This window comes from Emys orbicularis, chromosome 1 (assembly GCF_028017835.1).
Source record: "Emys orbicularis isolate rEmyOrb1 chromosome 1, rEmyOrb1.hap1, whole genome shotgun sequence".
In the NCBI taxonomy this organism is placed as follows: Eukaryota; Metazoa; Chordata; order Testudines; family Emydidae; genus Emys; species Emys orbicularis.
In genome coordinates, this window is record NC_088683.1 from 345,937,079 (window position 1) to 345,956,838 (window position 19,760).

The window sequence follows — 19,760 nt, forward strand, 5'->3', positions numbered from 1 at the left end:
TCCAAATATCCCTTTACCTCTCAGGGTGGTAGCTATTGTGAGGAGACGGGGAAGAGAATATCTGTAGGGATTTATTGGCTCTTGAGAACTAACATAATATGCTTGCTGGATTTAATCTGAGCCAATTGATTTCACCTCTCCAAAGGAGAGATTAGTCACTGAGTCAAGAAAACCTCTTACACTATTTGTCCTGAGAGCTGTTGATGAGTTAGTTACATTTCAGAATGTTTATCTGATCATATATAGTACCACTGCTGAAAATGAAGCTGGTTAAATATTTAACACAATAATATGTTTCCATGCAAATTAAGAATATATCTATATCTATCTATCTATCTATCTATCTATCTATATCTATATATACAAAGCCTAAAATAAGGAATAAGGTCCAGCTTTGCCAAGGTATTTGGGCACCTAAAGATCAAGATAGGTGCCTAGTGGGATTTTCAAAAGCACCTAAGCAGTTGAGATACCTAATTCCTATTGAATTTCCTGACATTCAATGTAATCCCATCTGCCTCTTTAGATCCCTTTATAAATCTGGTCCTGTCCTTACTATTAGCAATGGCCAAACTTAAGAAAAGTCATAGAATCATGCGAGAAGAAACCCAGTAGAGCACTGGTACATTTTCTAGTTATTTCCCCAGTCTAGTTTTAAATGTCACAAATGATGAGGTTTCTAACAGCCGTGTAGTCAAGAGTAAACTTGGGTAAACTGAGTTTACCCACTTCTCATTTGGGGAATATGGAATTTAGTTAAGGTAATTTTACCACTTTTTTGTTTTATTTTGTTTTACAACTGCACCACTGGTTTCTCCCATTTCGCTTTGGGAGACTGTTCTACATCCTATTACCCTTGACTTTCAGGAAGATTGTCCTGATAATCAGACAGCATGTTGCATTTTAATAATTTCTTCCCATTGCTCCAACTTATATATGAATCATTATACATATTCAGCTCTTTGAATACCTCCTGAAAGATGCTGTACCTTGTTAACTCTCATGGAAACCAGTGAATTTTAGTACAAGATGGGTGGCTAAATCTGCTGTTCTGCTTTGAAAATCTCTACTAGGATCTCTCCCTACCTATCAAAAACAAGGGTAGCGCTTCTTGATTAAAGAAATACCCTCCCCATGTCAGGTAGGATTATCACTAGCTAAATAAATGATGCAATACATTTCTTCATTTTTGACTGACAGTTCTGTTTTCCTATAAAATTACACTCTACGGTGATTTGACTTCTCCCCAACATCTGTATCAATTTTATATCTTAAAGTTCTCCAAATTGCCTCCTTTTTAGTTCCCATGCGTTAAGCCTCATTTCAAAATGGAACAGATGTTTGATAACAATTTGCATTTACAGATTAGGACAAAAAGCAATAAAACAATTTTTGTGGCTCTACCAAAATTCTCTCAGCATAGTATTTCAGTCAGCTGTGGAGCCTTTCTTTATTATCTTGTATTGGTATCCTCTAATCTGATAGAAGCAGATGTCAGTGTATTTTGTTTATTATTTTTAGACTAAAACCCTTGTTGCTTTTGCCTTATAATGCAGATTAGATCTCAGAGGTTTGTATTAAGAGGGTTTAATTGGCTCAATCGCTGGGCAGAAGGAATAGTAGGAGTAGAAAGTAATTTGCCAGACCCCTTTCTATCAGATCCAAGTATTATATACTGTACTACATTCACTTTCATCCTGGGCGGAGGGGGGAGAAAGAAAAAAGCACAATCTGTTCTTTTTAAGCTTCTTAATAGTTACTAGTACTGATCCAGCTGAAGCTGAGCTAGCAGGTGGTTATAGTTATAACATAGGTGGTAATGCACGTACCTTATATTGAACCAAATTGTAAATCATCTGCTAAGTCATTAGCAGATGATGTAATACATGATTTATTTATACATGTTGAGACATATGGGAGCAGATATTCAAGAGCTCAGCTTTCATTTATTCACATTAAAAAAGGGCCAGACTTTCAAACGTCCTCAGCAATCACTTCTGGCCACATTTTCAAAACAGATCAGCACCCAGTGAAAATCTGGCCCACATTCTAGTGTAGAGTCAGCTACAATATAAATTCATAGTTATTAAGTGCTCTAATGAAGAAACTGTTTGGGGGGGCAGAGTTTGAATATAAATCACTAGTTTCTCATTGCAGATTCATCTCTAGGTGTGGTTTGGTGAGTCTTAGGCCTTGTCTACAAAGTGTAACTCAAATCGACGTAGCGTAGATCTACTTATCGCGGGGACCGCGCTATGCAACGTCGACAGGAGATGCTGTCCCGTCGACTCCCCTTACTCTTCTCGATCAGGTGGAGTACAGGAGTCAACGGGAGAGCGATTGGTGGTCAATTTAGCGGGTCTAGTGAAGACCCGTTAATCGACCATCGATGCATCGATTGACACAGCATTGATCCTCCGGTAAGTGTAGACAAGCCCTTACATACTTAAATGGTGAAACAAAGTAACAGTAAATCAACTTCTCCTTTCTATTTCTTACCTGGGACAAGTTTTGATCATTGTTAATGATTGGCTAAGAATTGTGCACACCTTCTAACCCTGCCTCTCCCACCCCAGCCCACTAGTTTGTGGCACCCATCTATTTACATCTTATCTTTTTAATTTGTAAGCTCTTTGGAGAAGGAATTATCATTTTTGTATGTTTTGGACAGAGTCTATGTGATAGGGCAGATAGGCCCCACGCTGGTAGGAAGGCGGTTAATGAGGACCTGTGGGCATGGTTGCCCCAACCCTGCTTCACCTACAACAGTTGTCAGGAGTGGAGAGGGGATTTAAATGGAAGAGGCCCAGCTCAGTTAGGGGCTGACCAGGAAGGCAGAGCAGAGCCCTGTTTCCACCTCAGTGAGGGAAGCCTGGCTCTAGCCAAGAACTGGAGACAGCTTGCTATCTGGGTGAGCCTCCTGGTGGATGGGGCGATTGGACCCAGGAAGACCGACAAAGGGGACTGGCTACACAGAGATGAGCCCTGAGTAGAAGGGTGGGGTCCTGCTGACGAATCCTTGGATGACCCTGGTTTGAAGTTCACAAGTTTCCTTTCATTTTGGACTCTAATGCCCCAGAAGGGGTGGGATTTAAGTATGTCATAGGCGGAGGGCTTAAGGCATTATGGCGGCAGACCCATGAAGGGTGGCACCAGACGGACAGGGACCCGTAACTGGGTAATTTGCACTTTGAGGGGCCATAAGGGAACGCTGCCTAGGCAACCCAGTTGCAGCTTAGTACAACGGGGCCAACCTGGTTGTGGCCCTATATTACTACCACAACATAGATACCACATTTCATTTTTTTTTACATAATTTCAATGGATAATATCAATATGATCAATGTTTAATTTTAAGCATTTTTAAAACTTATATCAATTTCAAATTTCATAGTTGCACAAAATTATGGGTTTTAAGCATTTATTTTATTTTCAGCAACTCAATTTTTCACAGTTGTGGGAGGAACAGCAAGTGGGGTCAGACAATAATTATTTAATGACAGTAGATGCTGAGATTCAAACAGTTAAAGCTTTCTAACCATTAAAGAACACATTGTCAACATCACATGTCAAAATGTACAAAGTAAATATCCTTAAATCAAACTCTAAGAAGTTCTCAAGCCGCATTTTCTTATTTTATCTATCTGTAAATTTAGATTATTATCGATGGAAATATTTTTTCATTGGTTTGGGTGTTTAGGGTGAAATCGACATTTACCAATAAAAATCTAATCCTTCCAAGCCTACACATAATATGAATAAAATCTGGTTTCTTTGAGAAGCCTTATCAAGCATCTCCCCTTCCACGAATTCCCCAATCTCCAGCTCCGTTCCCCTTGAGGGAAATGTGTGGCAGAAACTCTTGATGAAAACTTCGCATTGCCTCCTACAACATTTTCTGCCTTTCCTGTTTTTTTTTTTTTTCCTGGAGGAGAAACATGGCTTTAAGGAAATTCAGACTAATTTGTTTTTGTGATATAAGGGAATCTAACAGTAATGATTATTTTTCCACCAAAGCGTGTTCATTACCACTACAGTATAGCTAAAATTAAAGATACATACCTCATCAAAAGTACTCCGCAACAGGGGAATTCTCTATGAATAATTAATTAAGTAGTTTAATCAGCAACGATTATGACAAGTGGATTTGTACAAGTACCTTGATGCAAAGCTGCATTCTGTTTTTGTTGAATCTTCCTCAAGCTCATACCGCGCAGCTAGAGTTTTCCCAACTTGGAAACTCAGTCACTTTCAGAGTTAGAATATCAGGATGTTTTTCTTCCGAATGCTGAAAATCTGCATAATTTGGTAAGTGGCCTCATTATTTTGAAGCACTTTCTTTCATTTTATTACAGGCACCATGTAGCGGGGTGGACACCCGCTCCTGCCCTGAAGGGTAAAAGCAGCCCTGGAAAGGGCTTCAGCTCTAAAAGCTGGGCTGATTGGGGAAGCAGCCGCAGCTGGGCCATGCCCCAATCAGGCCTCAGCTGGCCTTATATAACAGGCTGGGAGCCAGGTGCTCAACACAGTCTCTCTCTAGCTGTAGAGGGAGATGGGCCTGGCTGCAGGGAGCTAGAGACAGAGTACCTAAGTGGAGCAGGGCTGGGGAAAGGCTGGGGAGCTCCACCCTGGAAAGCCCCAGGCTACAGCCTAGCGGAAGGCCAAGGGGTACTGGGGGCTGCATAGGGCAGCCCAGGCATAGGCCAAGGCAGCAGGTCCAAACCCAACCTTGCCAGTGATGAGTAGGCTGATACTGCAGTCTGCCCCAGGGTATGGGGCTATATGATGACTGGCAGTAGCCGTACACTGAGGTGGGGATAGTGGGTGGGGGTTCCCTGGGGAGGGGGAGATCCAGAACTGTGGGGGTACTGCCAGGGGGCAGCACCCAGAGAAAGGGGCACCGGGGTCCTGGGAGGGACACGGGGGCCAGTGGTAAGGTGGATCACCGGCCTGCAGAGGGTGCTCCGGAGCTGGGATGAGCTAATTCCCATGGATGACCAGCAGGAGGCGCTGCAGGGGTGAGTCCGCTCCTTTACACACCACTTACTCTATGGTGTAACAAAATTACAAGGCCTTGAAATATTATATGACCAGTACATCTGTGACCTAATCGTATTTGACTATAAAAGAGTCAATGATTGGGATGTTCATTGAGACATCTGAGTTTGGGGGGAGGGATAGCTCAGTGGTTTGAGCATTGGCATGCTAAACCCAGGGTTCTGAGTTCAATCCTTGAGGGGGCCATTTAGGGATCTGGGGCAAAAAAATTGGTCCTGCTAGTGAAGGCAGGGGACTGGACTTGATGACCTTTCAAAGTTCCTTCCAGTTCTATGAGATGGGTATATCTCCATATATTATTAAAAATGCTGCATTGTAGTTAAATGTATCCTCAGTTTTAGAGCAAGCCTCAAGGTAATAGTTTGTACTTACACTTTCATCTGAGGAGTTCAGTGTTTTACATCTTGAAAAGATCCGGTTCTGTAGGTGAATTACAACTGGTTGGAAATTTTCCACTGAAAAGGTTTTTTTAATGGAAATGCAGTTTCTGCAAAATCAAAATTTCCCATTAACTAATTATGATTTTGCTGATAATTTTTGAATTTTCTGTTGGGAAAATCAAAAGACAATATACTTTTTTTCCCAAACCAACTTGATGTCTCATTTTGGGTCCATTAGCCATTAGTTTGTGTTGGACTGAAGTGCTGCAGGACCTCATGGGAGTTGTAGTTCGAGTACCTAATACCTCCATTTACTCTATTGGCTGGGTTCCCTGGCAGGACTACTTTTCCCATGATGTACTGCAGTCTTAGCCTCTGGATGAACTGATGCATGGCCTCCCGTGAGCCACATGACCATGGCACATCATGGGAGATGTATTCTGGCTCAGGAGCCAGGCTTATAGATTAGAATGGGTCATGAGAGATGCAAGCTACAGCTCCATGAGACACCACAGCAGCTTAGAGGAAAACAAACTGACATTGAACTAAGCCAAAATGACACATTGTAACATTCCCTGTTTTGTGAGAATTGATGATATTTTGATTGTTCATCCAGATTTGAATCAGGGAGAACTTCTGATTTTGGACCAGTTTTAAGCCTAATATGGGAGAGAGGGTAGTTTTGTGGTTAAAACTCTAGACTATAAACCAGGAGGTCTAGGTTGAGATCCTGGCTCTGCCACAAACTGACAGTATGACCTTTCACACACAAGTTACTTGATCTCTCTATGCCTCATTTCTCTTTGTGTAAAATACTTCCTTTCTCTTACCCTTTGTCTGCGCTGTCTATTTAGAGTGAATGCTCTTCAAGCTGGAGCCAGTCTCTTATTATGTTTATTTATGGTGCCTATCACAATAGGCCTCGAGAGTCTACCATAATACAAATGATGTTCATTTCATAGATGTGTTAGCTGAGTTGCAGAGGGCTGGAATGACTTGCCCAAAGTTGTAAAGCTAGACAGAGGCAGAGCTAGAAGTAAAACTCACGAGTCCAAATTCCTGGATCCAGCTCTAACCACTCAACGCGATATCTTTCCATTGTCACTATTTTAGTGTATTCCTGTATTATGTTGATATGCTGTAAAGTTTGCCCCTGGTTAGAGCTTCTTTCTCTGAGGCGCCAACACAGATGAGTTGAGAATCAGCAGTTCCCAACAGTAGTCTCACTTTCCTGGTCTCTAAGGGTATGTCTTCACTACTGGCCAGATTGGCGGGCAGCAATCGATCCAGCGGGGATCGATTTATCGCGTTTAGTCTAGACGTGATAAATTGATCCCTGAGCACTCTCCTGTTGACTCCTGTACTCCAGCTCAGCGAGAGGCGCAGGCAGAGTCGATGGGAGAGCGGCAGCAGTTGACTCACCATAGAGAAGACACCACGGTAAGTCGATCTAAGTACGTCGACTTCAGCTACATTATTCACGGAGCTGAAGTTGCATAACTTAGACCAATCCCCCCCGCCAGTGTAGACCAGGCCTCACTGTCTTCTTCTTATTTGTATTGTGGTGGTGCCTCGTAGTTCCAGTCATGGACCTGAATGCATTGTGCTAGGTGCTAGGTGCCATTCAAACAGATAACAAAGAGATGGTCCCTGCTCCAAAGCGCTTGCTCTCAAAAACAAGGGGCAACAGGTGAATACAGGCAGAGAGACAAGGAAACAATGAGACAATATTGGTCGGCATGTTAGGCCTCAGTCTCAGGACACCAACGTCCAAATCGTTGTCAAGTTTAGCAAAGGAATGTTTTAAGGAAGGATTTGAAAGAGACAATGAGGGGGTTTTGTGAACGTTTACAAGGAGCTTCTCCTGTGCGTGAGGGGCAGCATCGGAGAAAGCATGAAAGTTCTTCTATTCTGGTTTGGATTTACGTTTCTACTTTAATAAAAAAACAAAAACGAAAAACAGCATTTTAACTTACCATGACCCCTGTGTCTTCTGTTTTACCACTTTTTCTCTAGAGATGCGCAGAAAAGGACCTTTCCTCAGAGGATTACTTGCGCCACGCACACATTATTAGCGTGTTTAAAATACTGGTATGCTTCAGATTGCGTTATGTACAAAGTCACATTTTTTTTGCTAATTAGTCTTTTTTAACATTCAGAATATTTTAAAGCAGGAAGACAACAAACAAACAATTAGTTCTGAACACTTATTTTTACCTTTTAAAAACTGCCAAAAACCTCAAAGCAACTGAGCTAATTCAGTCAATTTAGCAGACTTTGAAGGGTTAGGTTAGTTCTGTGATTTATAAACATTTTGTTGTAAGCATTGTGTTCTCTTTTTAAAAGAATATTTCTTAATGGTACCTTGTTAGTGTCAGTGATGTGAGCACCGTTAAAATACCAAAGCATGTAACCTGATTTTTTTATTTCCTAATATGGAAAACCTTCTTGAAATTTTAATCTATTTATTTACAGTTTGTGGGTTCTTTTGTTTCCATTTAGGAAACTATGGTGAGAGTGGAATGGAAGCCTTCAAAGATATGTCGGCCAAGGAGGGGATCTGCATTGCCCATTCCTACAAGATCTATAGCAATGCTGGCGAACAGAGTTTTGACAAGCTGTTGAAAAAGCTAAGGAGCCACCTGCCCAAGGCAAGAGTGGTTGCCTGCTTCTGTGAGGGCATGACTGTGAGAGGGCTGCTAATGGCCATGAGGCGCTTGGGTCTGGCTGGAGAGTTTTTGCTTCTAGGCAGGTGAGTAACCCTGTATAATGATAGGCGTTCAGTGATATGCATAGTACAACTGGGTCATGTGCACATGCTTGTGCGTGCATAAGCACACACACACATAAGTTATGTACTGTGCATATGTGTTTCCTGAAGTTCAGAATATCATTTTAGCAGAATCTTTGTCATCTATGATATAGATACCAGAGAGGTTTGTGTGTATACATTACACTGTACACAGAGTCCCTGTTTGGAAAGTATTGCTGCATAATACAGTTTTTCAGAGAATGGCTGTAATATATAGATAATTATTTCTGATGTATGTTATCCTTGTTCTTTGCTACATGATTTTAAAATGCATATAAATATGATCCCATTAATAACTAAAACTATGTCTGATTTGAACGTTTTAAGACACAGCTGGTCTAGTCTTTGTGTGGAAATGAAATAAAAGTCTCTTCAAAATGGAGAGATTATTTATGAATGATTATTTTCCTTTGGTGGTAGTTCTGTTCCATTAGCATTGTTCTAAAGAAAGTATTCAGCTGTTGTTTCATATGATCTGGTGGTCAGGCATCCTGGCTCAAATGCTCACTTCCATCTGCATGGAAAGGGGAGAGAGGAAAATATTAGCTGCATTTAGCAAGCAGGAAATGAGACTATGGTGATTGCACAAAGAGGAAAGGTGACTGCTGTATGTGCAGTGTGCCTCTGTGTATTTGCCACACATTCCACATAAACTAATGGACTTTGGGTGCTGGAAGGCGGGTGTGCCAGGCTACATGAAGAGGTCTCAGAACAGTCACTTGACTATGGCATGCTTTCCCTCCAAGGAAGTGCAATTGGAAAGGCGAGCATATGCTGCCCTAAGAATGAAGGTTCTGTTGGAAGGTTCACAAGCATGCTGTACAGTTGGCAGAAAAAAGAGCAACATGGCATTGAAGCCGGCTGTACTGGAAGGGTGAGCCTGTGAAGAACGTGGAAGGGAAGCACCTCCGTGCAGTTGGCTTGGAATATATGGGGCTTGGGCCCTTGTCAGCTGTAGAAACTAGGCCTCTATCCACTTCCCAGATCACGCTTCCTGCCCTTTTTACCATGCTGCCTATTCCTCTTTGGACGGTGAACAATGGAGAATAGCATGGCTACATGGGCCCCTGCCTTCTCCCATTGACCCATCACAAGAACGAAACAATCGTCACACCTTTTTGAATAATTGTAATTGCTTATTTATTTCTGCATCTTCAACCAATGTGAGTCCGTTACTATGGCTATTTTTTTCCTATTGAGGTTGCTCTGTTGTATCATCCATGTTGTCTTGCCTTATTCCATTCATTTGTGGCCTGATTTACAGAGAATCTGACTTCAGTTACACTTGTGGGTACTCATCGCCTTTTATACCTCCTTTTACACTTAACACATGGTGGTGTTTCAGGCCTCACATTTTCAAAAGGACCTAAGTCTGACTTTCAAAAGTCACTTTGGTGCTTTGTTCATGTAAACCTCAAACTCCCACTGATTTTATTAGGAGTTGCTCATTTGCAAAGTAGTAGGATTTGGTGCCCAGTGGGTCCTCTGTGACTGTGAGACAGAGTCAATGTAATGGATACTTGTAGATCTTAGATAAAAGGAAAAAAAGAGAGGTTAAATATACGTGACCTCCTACTTCTGCTAAATGATACAGTATGTTTCCAGGTTATCAGGGCCGGCTCCAGGCACCAGCGCTGCAAGCGGGTGCTTGGGGCGGCATGTATGGCTCTTCGGCGGCAATTTGGCGGCAGGTCCCTCAGTCCTTCTCGGGAAATGCTGCCGATCACATCTTTTTTTTTTTTTTAATTTAATTTAATTTTATTTTTTGGGGGTTGCTTGGAGCGGCAAAAACGCTGGAGCCGGCCCTGCAGGTTATATTCGTGGGTTATCATGTCTAGTTGTAAGAATGTTTGAGGTGGCATATTGGGATGATGGTTTATTTTAGAAGTCTAAATAGTAAACAGCTTTGGATTAAAAAGAAGACTCTATTCTGTTGGAATGATTTATGCATTTTCTTGCACCTGATAATACTAAGTTCATCTCTGAATAGGCTGCATGAATTAGGGATTTTTCAGTGCATTGGCAATTTCAAAACGTCAAAAAAATTCAAGTCGAACCAACAATTTTAGAAAGGTTTGGTGAAATGAAAAGTTTAAAAAAACATTTTGGTTGAGTGAAAAAATTTGTTTTGACAAAATCAGAAACGTTTTATTCAAATTTTTTTTAATGTTTTTTAATTTAAAACAAATGAAATTAAAGGAAATTTTTTAACAAATAGTTGTTTCATGCTTAAAAATCAAACGGTTTTATTTAGAAAATGTCAAAATCAAACATTTTGATTTTTTTCTGAATTTTTACCCCCCACCCCTCCAGCAAACGTTTGGCAAAACTAATATGAATTTGCAAAGCATTTTGGTGTTCCTGAATCTGCATTTTTCACTGAAAAAAGTGTTGGCTTAAAAATGTCTCCCAGCTGTATCTGAGAAACATATTTCTTCACAATTCAGAAAGAGAAATATGGGGGGGGGGGCGCTATCATTTGCAATAAAAAGCCCATGGTGATGAGTAGGATATAAAATCAGTGGTGCCCAGTATCCACTAGGGACAGCTGAGCTGGGAGAAACTAATTGCAGCTACCCAACCTGGGCCTGCTTTAAACGATAGCAAGCTGGCTGGAGCCCCGAGGGGCTGTCAGCCAACTGGAGATTAATGGAGTGCCGCATGCTCTCTTTATATCCTGCTGTCTCCAGGAAATGATCCTAGCATTACCTCTGATCCTGGAGGCTGCACAAAGCTCTGTGACTGTTGGAAACTCCCCCTTCACTGGAGCCATCCTCATTTTGGAAATCTGTTCAGCAGGCGCAATGTAAAGGGACTGATGCATGGCTCAGGATGAGTCTGTATACCGTAATACATTCCCATTGCTGCAGCTAGTAGAGAATCTATTTCTTTTCCAGCTTGTTATTGTCTAAAGATGACTTGTTTCAGCACAATAGCATTTGTTTGACTATAAAAGAGTCAATGCTTGTTTCAGCTGAACATTTGAGTCGTATTGGTAGCATGGCATGTTTATTTGATAAGTGAGCAGCAAGGTTCCTGAGAGGCAGTTTAATCAATAAGCTACACCTCGACGTACATTAGTGAGCTCATGGGCAAGCCCTGGGTGTGTTGCAAAGAAGAAGGCCTAAGGCCAACCACTCTGCCACAGCGCAGTGAGCCTAGAAATACACACCATGGTGTGAGGGGTGACAAACAGGAGAGATTTCAGAAACTGCAGAAGACTTTTTGAAGCATTAGATAATGTCTAGTGGTGGGGCCTTTTTGTGCATTATTTCTGTGAGGGGGGAAAAAATGTGGCTTTTAAGAAGAGCTTGGAAAATGGCTTCTAACCGTGGGGGTTGAGGTAGGGGGCTGAATCATGAACCTGATTATGCATCTACCCAGGTAAAGCAGGGTCCAAAGTGCCACCTCAATCCACTGCACAAGTCCAGCGTCACCAGACATGCCTGGGGAAAGAGAGAGCAGCTACTGGTGGGCTGCAACTCTTCTTCCCACACAGGTAGGTGGGCAGGGGTGGGAAGTGGCTGGAGCTTTGGACCTGCCCCCTCCCCCATATACCAGCTAGTGCAGCTTAGCCAGGACAGACCACACCAAGGTCTAAGCTAGTCCACTAACCACGGGGATATCCTTCCATCATGGGTTTACTCCCCTTGCCCCCTCAAGTTTTTACACACAGTTACCTTGCATAAATCATTAATAAGGCTACCTTTGTCAGATGTCATGGAAGTCACGGAATCTGTGACTTCCAGAGACCTCCAGGACATTCTCTGCTCCAGCCCCAGAGGCTGCAAGACTCTGCAGCTGACAGCCAGTGGGACCCTGGTAGGGTTCCAGCAACAGGCGACAGAAGCGGGTTCCAGCAACGGGCAACAGCCTCGCACAGGGGAGGGGGATGCCTTGGGCGAATGGCTGGGGTGTCCCGTTTTCTCTTTGGGAAATATGGTCACCCTGCAGCTCCCAGCCGCCATGGGCAGAGGGGGAACCCCACAGCTCCCAGCCACCACGGTGGTGGGAGAAACCATGCAGCAGCAAAAGTCAGACAGGTCACGGCGTCTGTGAATTTTTGTTTATTGCCCATGACCTGTCCATGACTTTTACTAAAAATAACCATGACAAAATCTTAGCCTTAATCACGAGTATGATTTTTGATGCAGACAGAACTTGGGCCTGGAGTCACATGCCAACTGAACTTTGGTTTTCTCTTACATAGGTAGAACAAAGAACAGTGACCAAAAACTTTGTGAAAAAGGTAACTGTTAATGAACACTAAACTCTCAGCATTCTCGGTAGTAACCGTGATTGCATTGCCTGTCTGTGATAGTATTCTACAGAGATGAAAGATAGAAAATGTTTAAGTGACAGTAGCCCTCTGAGGCTTATTTTTTTTTAATGCATGGAAAACATTTTAAATGCTCAGCAAATGTTTACCTCATAGGCCTAGTGGGATTGGATTCAACCCCAAATGGAAAGGTGAGTACACAGAATTTCAAGTGTAAAAAATTATGTGCTATTTTAACCCTGCAATTATTCAGTTTAGTAGAAATGTGTACACAAGGCTGTACCCATCTGTGCTTATTGCTTGTGGCTTCCTCAAGTCACCAGACAGGAAATATTACAGATGGCACTGATTAGAGTACAAGAAATACATCCATTAAACAGTGTATCTGTCTGCAGAACATATTGCAAAAAGAAATCTGGAGTATTAATTTTGTTGGGTTAAATCATTTTATTCTTAGTTATGTGGCTAAATTACAGTTTGGTTGATTGGGTCAGGGACTGGCAATATCAGCATTCTGTTCCTCGTTTTATTTAATACTCATTTCTAATAGCAAAAGTTCTGTTTCATACTGTGCACCTGGCTTTGTCTACTCCTCCTCACCATCAGTCAAGACTCTTTTTTTTTTTTTTTTTTTTTTGATATTTGAACAAAACTTCTACAATAGCTGCTAACATGACCACTCTGTGCTGCTAATCCAGCCACTGTGCTGCTCAAAGTGTTATTCTGCAGTGAGGCTGCTCTCACGTGAGAGAGGCTAACTCAAGGCGAGTTAACTGAAGTGTAGAAAGTTCCAGTTAATTCTGCAGTGAAAACATAGCCCTAGTTTCTTTTCCTCTCATTCATACCTGACACTTTCTCACCAGTACAGCTGAGGACAGGATTGAGGCTTTGGATTTATTGTTTTTCGGTATATTTTTTTTAAATTCAAATCCACTAATTTGCATCTAGCAGCAGTTCCCCATGCTACTTAACTATCAATAACTTTCTCTTTCCAAAAAAGAATCTTGCAAAAAAAAATTTTTGCATTCCTTTCTGAATAGCTTGGTTTAGGATAATATCCCTGACCATACAGTGGTTTGAAACAAAACAAAACCAAAAAAATCAACCTTCTCCTTTGTATAATAGGGCTAGATCATGCCCTTTGGCATAGTCCTGGGAAGGTGCCTTGGGAGGCATCGTGCCTCAGACCCACTCCTGTGAAGCACAGTTTCTTCAGGACTTTCCTCTTGGACTGTGTGTGTAATTTAAAATTGCAACATCCCTTTATGAAGTACAGTATACTTCCTGCCTGTGCATCCATCCAGCTCCACTAGATGGCATGTGGGGGAGGGGAAAGAAGTCTGCCACCACCAGCCCTCTCAGTCCCTTGCCTCGGGGAAGCATGGTCCCTCTGTTCCATTGAGCGCTAAGGGGCTATGATGGGGATAACAGTAATACAGCCACATAAAGTAGGAGGGAATTTTATCCCTCTTCCCTCCCCCCGCTTCCCTTCCTGGCTATGGCAGGGGTAAGGGCACGCTAGCCCTTAATTTGTTGAATTTGCTAGATTTTTGTGGTGCTCAAGAAGCAGGCAGGGTTGTGCATCGGGAAGAAGCTGCATCTCTGTGCAAGAAATGGCTGAGCGTGCAACTTAGCTGCGCAAGGAGAAGCTAACTGAGCAGGAGCAAGTCAGTTTGGGAAGTGGGATTGATCACAAGGAGCTCAGCTGTGCCTACGTAGGACTAGATGTGTGTAAGTGGCTCAGCTATACATGGGTAAGGTCTGGCCAAATGCACCTTAGTGTTAGAAAGAGTGGTCTAATTCATAGGGGCATTAGTCTAGCACTCAGGAGAGCTGGGTTTCATTTCCAGTTCAGCAACTGATCTGTTGGTGATCATGGGCATATAATGTACCCTGTGCCTCAGTTCCCTCACTGTAAAATGGGGATAATATCTCCCTATCTCACAGGGGTGTGGTGAGGATAAATTCATTAATGAGGATGAGGCACTCAGGTGCTACAGCAATGGAGGGCCATATAAATACATAGGTAGCATGTGAGTGGCTGGAGTGAAGAGAAGAGGGGAGCAGTGTGTGAAAAACTTAGTGGGCAGGAGCCTGGTTTCTGCCTGGGAGAATCATAGAATCATAGAATATCAGGGTTGAAAGGGACCTCCGGAGGTCATCTAGTCCAACCCCCTGCTCAAAGCAGGACCAATTCCCAACTAAATCATCCCAGCCAGGGCTTTGTCAAGCCGGGCCTTAAAAACCTCCAAAGAAGGAGACTCCACCACCTCCCTAGGTAACGCATTCCAGTGCTTCACCACCCTCCTAGTGAAAAAGTTTTTCCTAATATCCAACCTAGACCTCCACCACTGCAACTTGAGACCATTGCTCCTTGTTCTGTCATCTGCCACCACTGAGAACAGCTGAGCTCCATCCTCTTTGGAACCCCCGCTCAGGTAGTTGAAAGCAGCTATCAAATCCCCCCTCATTCTTCTCTTCTGGAGACTAAACAATCCCAGTTCCCTCAGCCTCTCCTCATAAGTCATGTGCTCCAGACCCCTAATCATTTTTGTTGCCCTCCGCTGGACTCTTTCCAATTTTTCCACATCCTTCTTGTAGTGTGGGGCCCAAAACTGGACACAGTATTCCAGATGAGGCCTCACCAATAAGGGGCAGTTCAGGAAGGCAAATGAAAGACCAACTGGTAGGAAACTCCGATCTGTGTGAGGAATGTCTGGTTAAGCATTAGATATGGGGATATATGAGAGAAGCTTAGTATCACTGCTCAAAGATCAAAGCAAGATTTCTGATCTGAGGGAAATGACTGTCTCAGTAATTTAAAAAGTGACCTTTACTAAGAATTACTAAATGTCTGTATCACAAAGAAAGACCTCATAGACTCATAGACTCATAGACTTTAAGGTCAGAAGGGACCAATATGGTCATCTAGTCTGACCTCCCGCATGATGCAGGCCACAAAAGCTGACCCACCCACAACAGAATCTTCCAGCCTGCGATCCCTGCCCTATGCTGCGGAGGAAGGCGAAAAACCTCCAGGGCCTCTGCCAATCTACCCTGGAGGAAAATTCCTTCCCGACCCCAAATAAGACCTCTTGGCAGAGGGTTTAGCTGTTTCCTTCCTGAAAGACGTATCAGCAGGGGAGGTCACTGTCACAACTAACAGGCCTGATCCAGGGTTTGTACAAGTTCCTTTGCTTAGGTGCTCATTTAAAATAAATGAGGGTGTGAAATTTTAGAGTCCTGGAAATATTTGTGGTCAATTCATTTTCACTATTTCTTCCAATTTTGGGGAAAGGAAACCAAAATGTATCTCACTAATAGTTCTAGTGGTAGAGCCCTCAGCAGAAATGTGGAAGTAAAATTCCACACAAGCGTGCTGCCATCCTCTTTTGGGCTAAAATAACCAGGAGCTAAAAATGGCTTTACAGTGTGTTCGTGTAACCCACTGGGGTGTGTGCACTACAGGTTCCCTCTGTGCTCAATCCACAGAGGACAGGAGTCTCTTACAGCACCACACAAGGTTTGTGAGCTCTTTAGCTCAAGCTGTAGCAGTTAATTCTTTTTAGCTCCAGAAGTCCCTGGTTCAGTCCCCAGTCTATTAGCAAAGCTGGCAGCTGTTACATTAGTACCTATTAATTAGATAAATACTACTTTTAATCAATATTAGTTGTAAGTAATTAATTCAGAAAAATTACTTGGGGGCAAAATGGCTTAAAGGGGGTGCAAGGTCTTCCCTCACACCTTGCACAGTGTCTGGATTGCTGTCCTGTGCAGAAGGAAAGAGCAGCTTCCATGGGGCTGTTCCTCTCCCCACAAGTGAGTGGATGAGGAGGGGACAAGGCTTTGGATGAGTCGCCTCACACATGCATGCCAGCCCATGGAGCTGAGCTAGTGCAAGGGGTGGGGTGGTGAACTGCATCCCCTAAAGAGCTGCAATAACTTACTTATCCCTGCATGGAAGGAATTGTTACTGAGTTAATTCCTTCCCTCTGCTGCTCCTGGAGTGACATTGCTATGCTCTGTCTCTTATACAGCATTGAAAATTAGATCACAATTAGATTACTTATCTGTCGTATAGATTATGTCAAAGGATGAGAGGTGCCAGAGCCTTTCCCCACTGCCAGAGCCATTCCCCACTGCCCCCCACCTGCTGCAGCCTTTCACTTCAGGAGAGAAAGGCTCTGGAAGAGGGGATGCAGCAGGACACTACACTGCTAAAAATGTGCTTGGGCGTGTAGAGAGCCATATAGGGTATATAATCTGGGGGTTCAGGCATGTAGGGCACTCTACTCTATTGCCTAAGCTGTGTCTCACTGACTACACTGCTGTTTATACCAGTGCTAGCTGGACATCCCGTGACTGTATTCTACATGTTGCTGTAGGTGAAGACATGATTTGCCTGACCCAGATCCAGGCCCCCACCCCAATCTTTCTGTGTTTAAAATCCAGATCCAAATTTTGTGACTCAGACCCCATCTAAGAAATATATAATCCTGTGGTCCGTATTTATGGGTTAGCATCTGGTGGGGCTGTGGGAGTCAAAGTAGTAGGATTTGGTGCCCAGTGGGCCCTCTGTGACTGTGAGACAGAGTCAATGTAATGGATACTTGTAGATCTTACAAGAAAAAAAAAAGTATAAATTTGTTTCAAATAATACTTCTCACTGCACCTTTATGCAAATCCTGAATCATCTCAATGTGCTGTGGGACAAATGTTGGACAAATGTCATAGTGGGCTAAGCTGTGACCTTGGAGAAGTATGTGCAATTCTTATTGATGCCAAGTGGAGATGCACATGCTTCTCTTCTCTGAGGGAGAGCTTGACCTCATATAATTTAAAGGCAAAAATGAATTTTTCATAGTGGTCTAGATAAAAAGATGAGGCATAGTCCAGTGACTAGGGCATGGAATTGGACTTGAGACCTGGGTTCTCATCCTGGTGATGTCATTGGCCTTCCATGTGGCATTGCACTGCATAAATCACTTCTCTGTGCCTACATTTTTCCCTCCCACAGTTTGTCTTTCTTGCTGTTCAGGGCAGAGACCGTCTCTTCCCACATGTAGGTACAGCACCAAGCATAATGGTGCCACAGTCCTTGCTGGCACCTCTAGGTGCTACCAGGCTACAAAAGGTTAATAATAATAATAATAATAATAATAGCAATAAAGAAAAGGTATTGGGTCATAGCTGTTCAATGAGCGTTCTTGTGGCTTTTCACTTTATGAATCTGTTTGTAATAATTAGTGTAAAGCAGTGGTCTATGCTGCTACTGTAATAACTCTTTAATGGTGACAATGTTACTTTGCTTCTCATGCCATTCTAACATTGCATAATAAAAGGCCCCAGCATGGCTACCTCATGAATACAACCCTGTGCCCAGATAAATGGTTTACTTATTGAAGGTTCTAGTTCCCTCCCTCACTCCCATTAATACAAAATGTGGATTTCATGTGTATTATAGGAATAGGCCACTTATATTGTAAACTACACCTCCATGAGGGCTGCATTACCTTATTTTTGATATGCAAATAAACCATAAGCACATAGGATTTACATGAAATATTTATTCATACAAACGCACAAAGACATTGGAAAAAAGACATGAGAAGAGAAGAGAGCAGGTAATCCTGAAAGTTTTTGTTAGGGTTCAATTCTCTCAATAGATGAAAGAACAAAATCCCTCAGAAATAAAGGCAAACCCACATGAGGCAACCCACACAAGCACAGCCAGCAACCTAACAATGTGACAGCTTCAAAGACAATTCCAAGCTGCCAACATATTTGCATAACAGGCGCAGTAGATGGAGTTGCTGGGATACTGTCTTCATGTGGGGGTCAAATTCTGCCCTCCTACAATATGTACACACAGCTGATTTTACACTCATATATGCCTGCATGTAATGCCCTGCTTTGCCCAACAGTCTGTTAAAATAGAGAATAGGAAAAAGAATAGACATGTATAGCACAGGGTGCATTTAGGAAGGTGTCAGCCCTCTTGACCCTATCTTAAATACTGCATTTCTCCTGTTCTGAGAAAGATCTGAAGTGGAGGACATTCAGCTAGAGATTTCTAGACTGAGGTCACCCTGGGTTGAGAAGGACTAGGACACCTAGGTTGAGAAGGACTAGGACTCTCTCTGCTTAGAGCAAGACTGAGGACACTAAAAGTACTCCTGGGAGTCCTGCAACTTAAAAACAACAACAACCCCAAACCCAAATTGGTTTCCAGAAAGATGGTCTAAAGATGAGAACCCAACAGAAGAAGAAATGTAGTGCTTTGACACCACAGTGGGCATTCCACCATTTGTCTGAATAAAAAAAGAGACCTGAATACAAAGACAGATTTTATAAATGATGAAAATGGGACTGAGAATACTGGATGCCAAGTAGCTTCTGTCTTAGAATGATATACGGTCATATACCATGGAAATGATCTCACGTTATGTCAGTCCTCATCTTCCAAGTTTACTGTCTATAGAAACCTGTCTATAGAAACTCTGAAACCTGTCTATAGCATGTTATTTAATGAGGAAAAGTGATTCTCAAAATGTTGCCCACTTTTCCCCCCCAGTTCATTCAATAATTGGTACCCAACTACAACTCTGTTTTGCTTTTCTTTTCATTTAATAATTTATCATAAGTATTGTATTGACATTTCTTACAGTTTCGTATACAGGACTTGGAAAAAATATATGTTTACTCATTTAAAGTGCCTATTCTTAACCATAGAGGAGAGTTTAATCTTTCTGCAAACTACTATTAACATTATGGGGAGCCATACATTGTACTGGGAATATATTCCAATGTGGTTAACTGGGAAAAGCTATTTTTAAAAAACTCTTGAGAAACATTCCAAATACTTGCAGAGATTGTAGATTCAATGGTAGCATTATGAGACCATTGTCAACAAGGTAACTGTACTGGTAGCCATTAGTTTCTCAATTCCATCACTGCAGGATTGAAATATTGATAATTGGTGGATATGATTGTAGTAGTCTATTCACTTTAATGAGCTTTGGATCAGGCCCTTAAAAGCTTCAATACCTGAGTGTTAACATAAAAATATGTCTAATATTTCTGAGAGATTTTAGGAGGAGCTGTCTGGCGTAACCCTCTTCTTGCTTGATATATTTTTAAGGTTTTGTCATCTTTGTTATAGACCTTACTTTTCAAAGGCTAAGACTTTGTTTCCTAAATATTTCCTCGGAGATAAAACGTAACATAAAAA

At 42.3% G+C, this 19,760-nt stretch overlaps 1 protein-coding gene across 4 annotated transcripts in view; it reads left to right on the forward strand.

The window, feature by feature from the left end:
- Positions 1-19,760, forward strand: part of GRM5 (glutamate metabotropic receptor 5) — a 346,671-nt gene that overhangs the window by 136,827 nt on the left and 190,084 nt on the right. For all 4 annotated transcript variants that reach the window (XM_065406243.1, XM_065406260.1, XM_065406270.1 and 1 more), the window contains exon 2: positions 7,941-8,190. In XM_065406243.1, the coding sequence (XP_065262315.1) occupies positions 7,941-8,190 (250 nt within the window). The remainder of the gene's footprint in view (positions 1-7,940; positions 8,191-19,760) is intronic.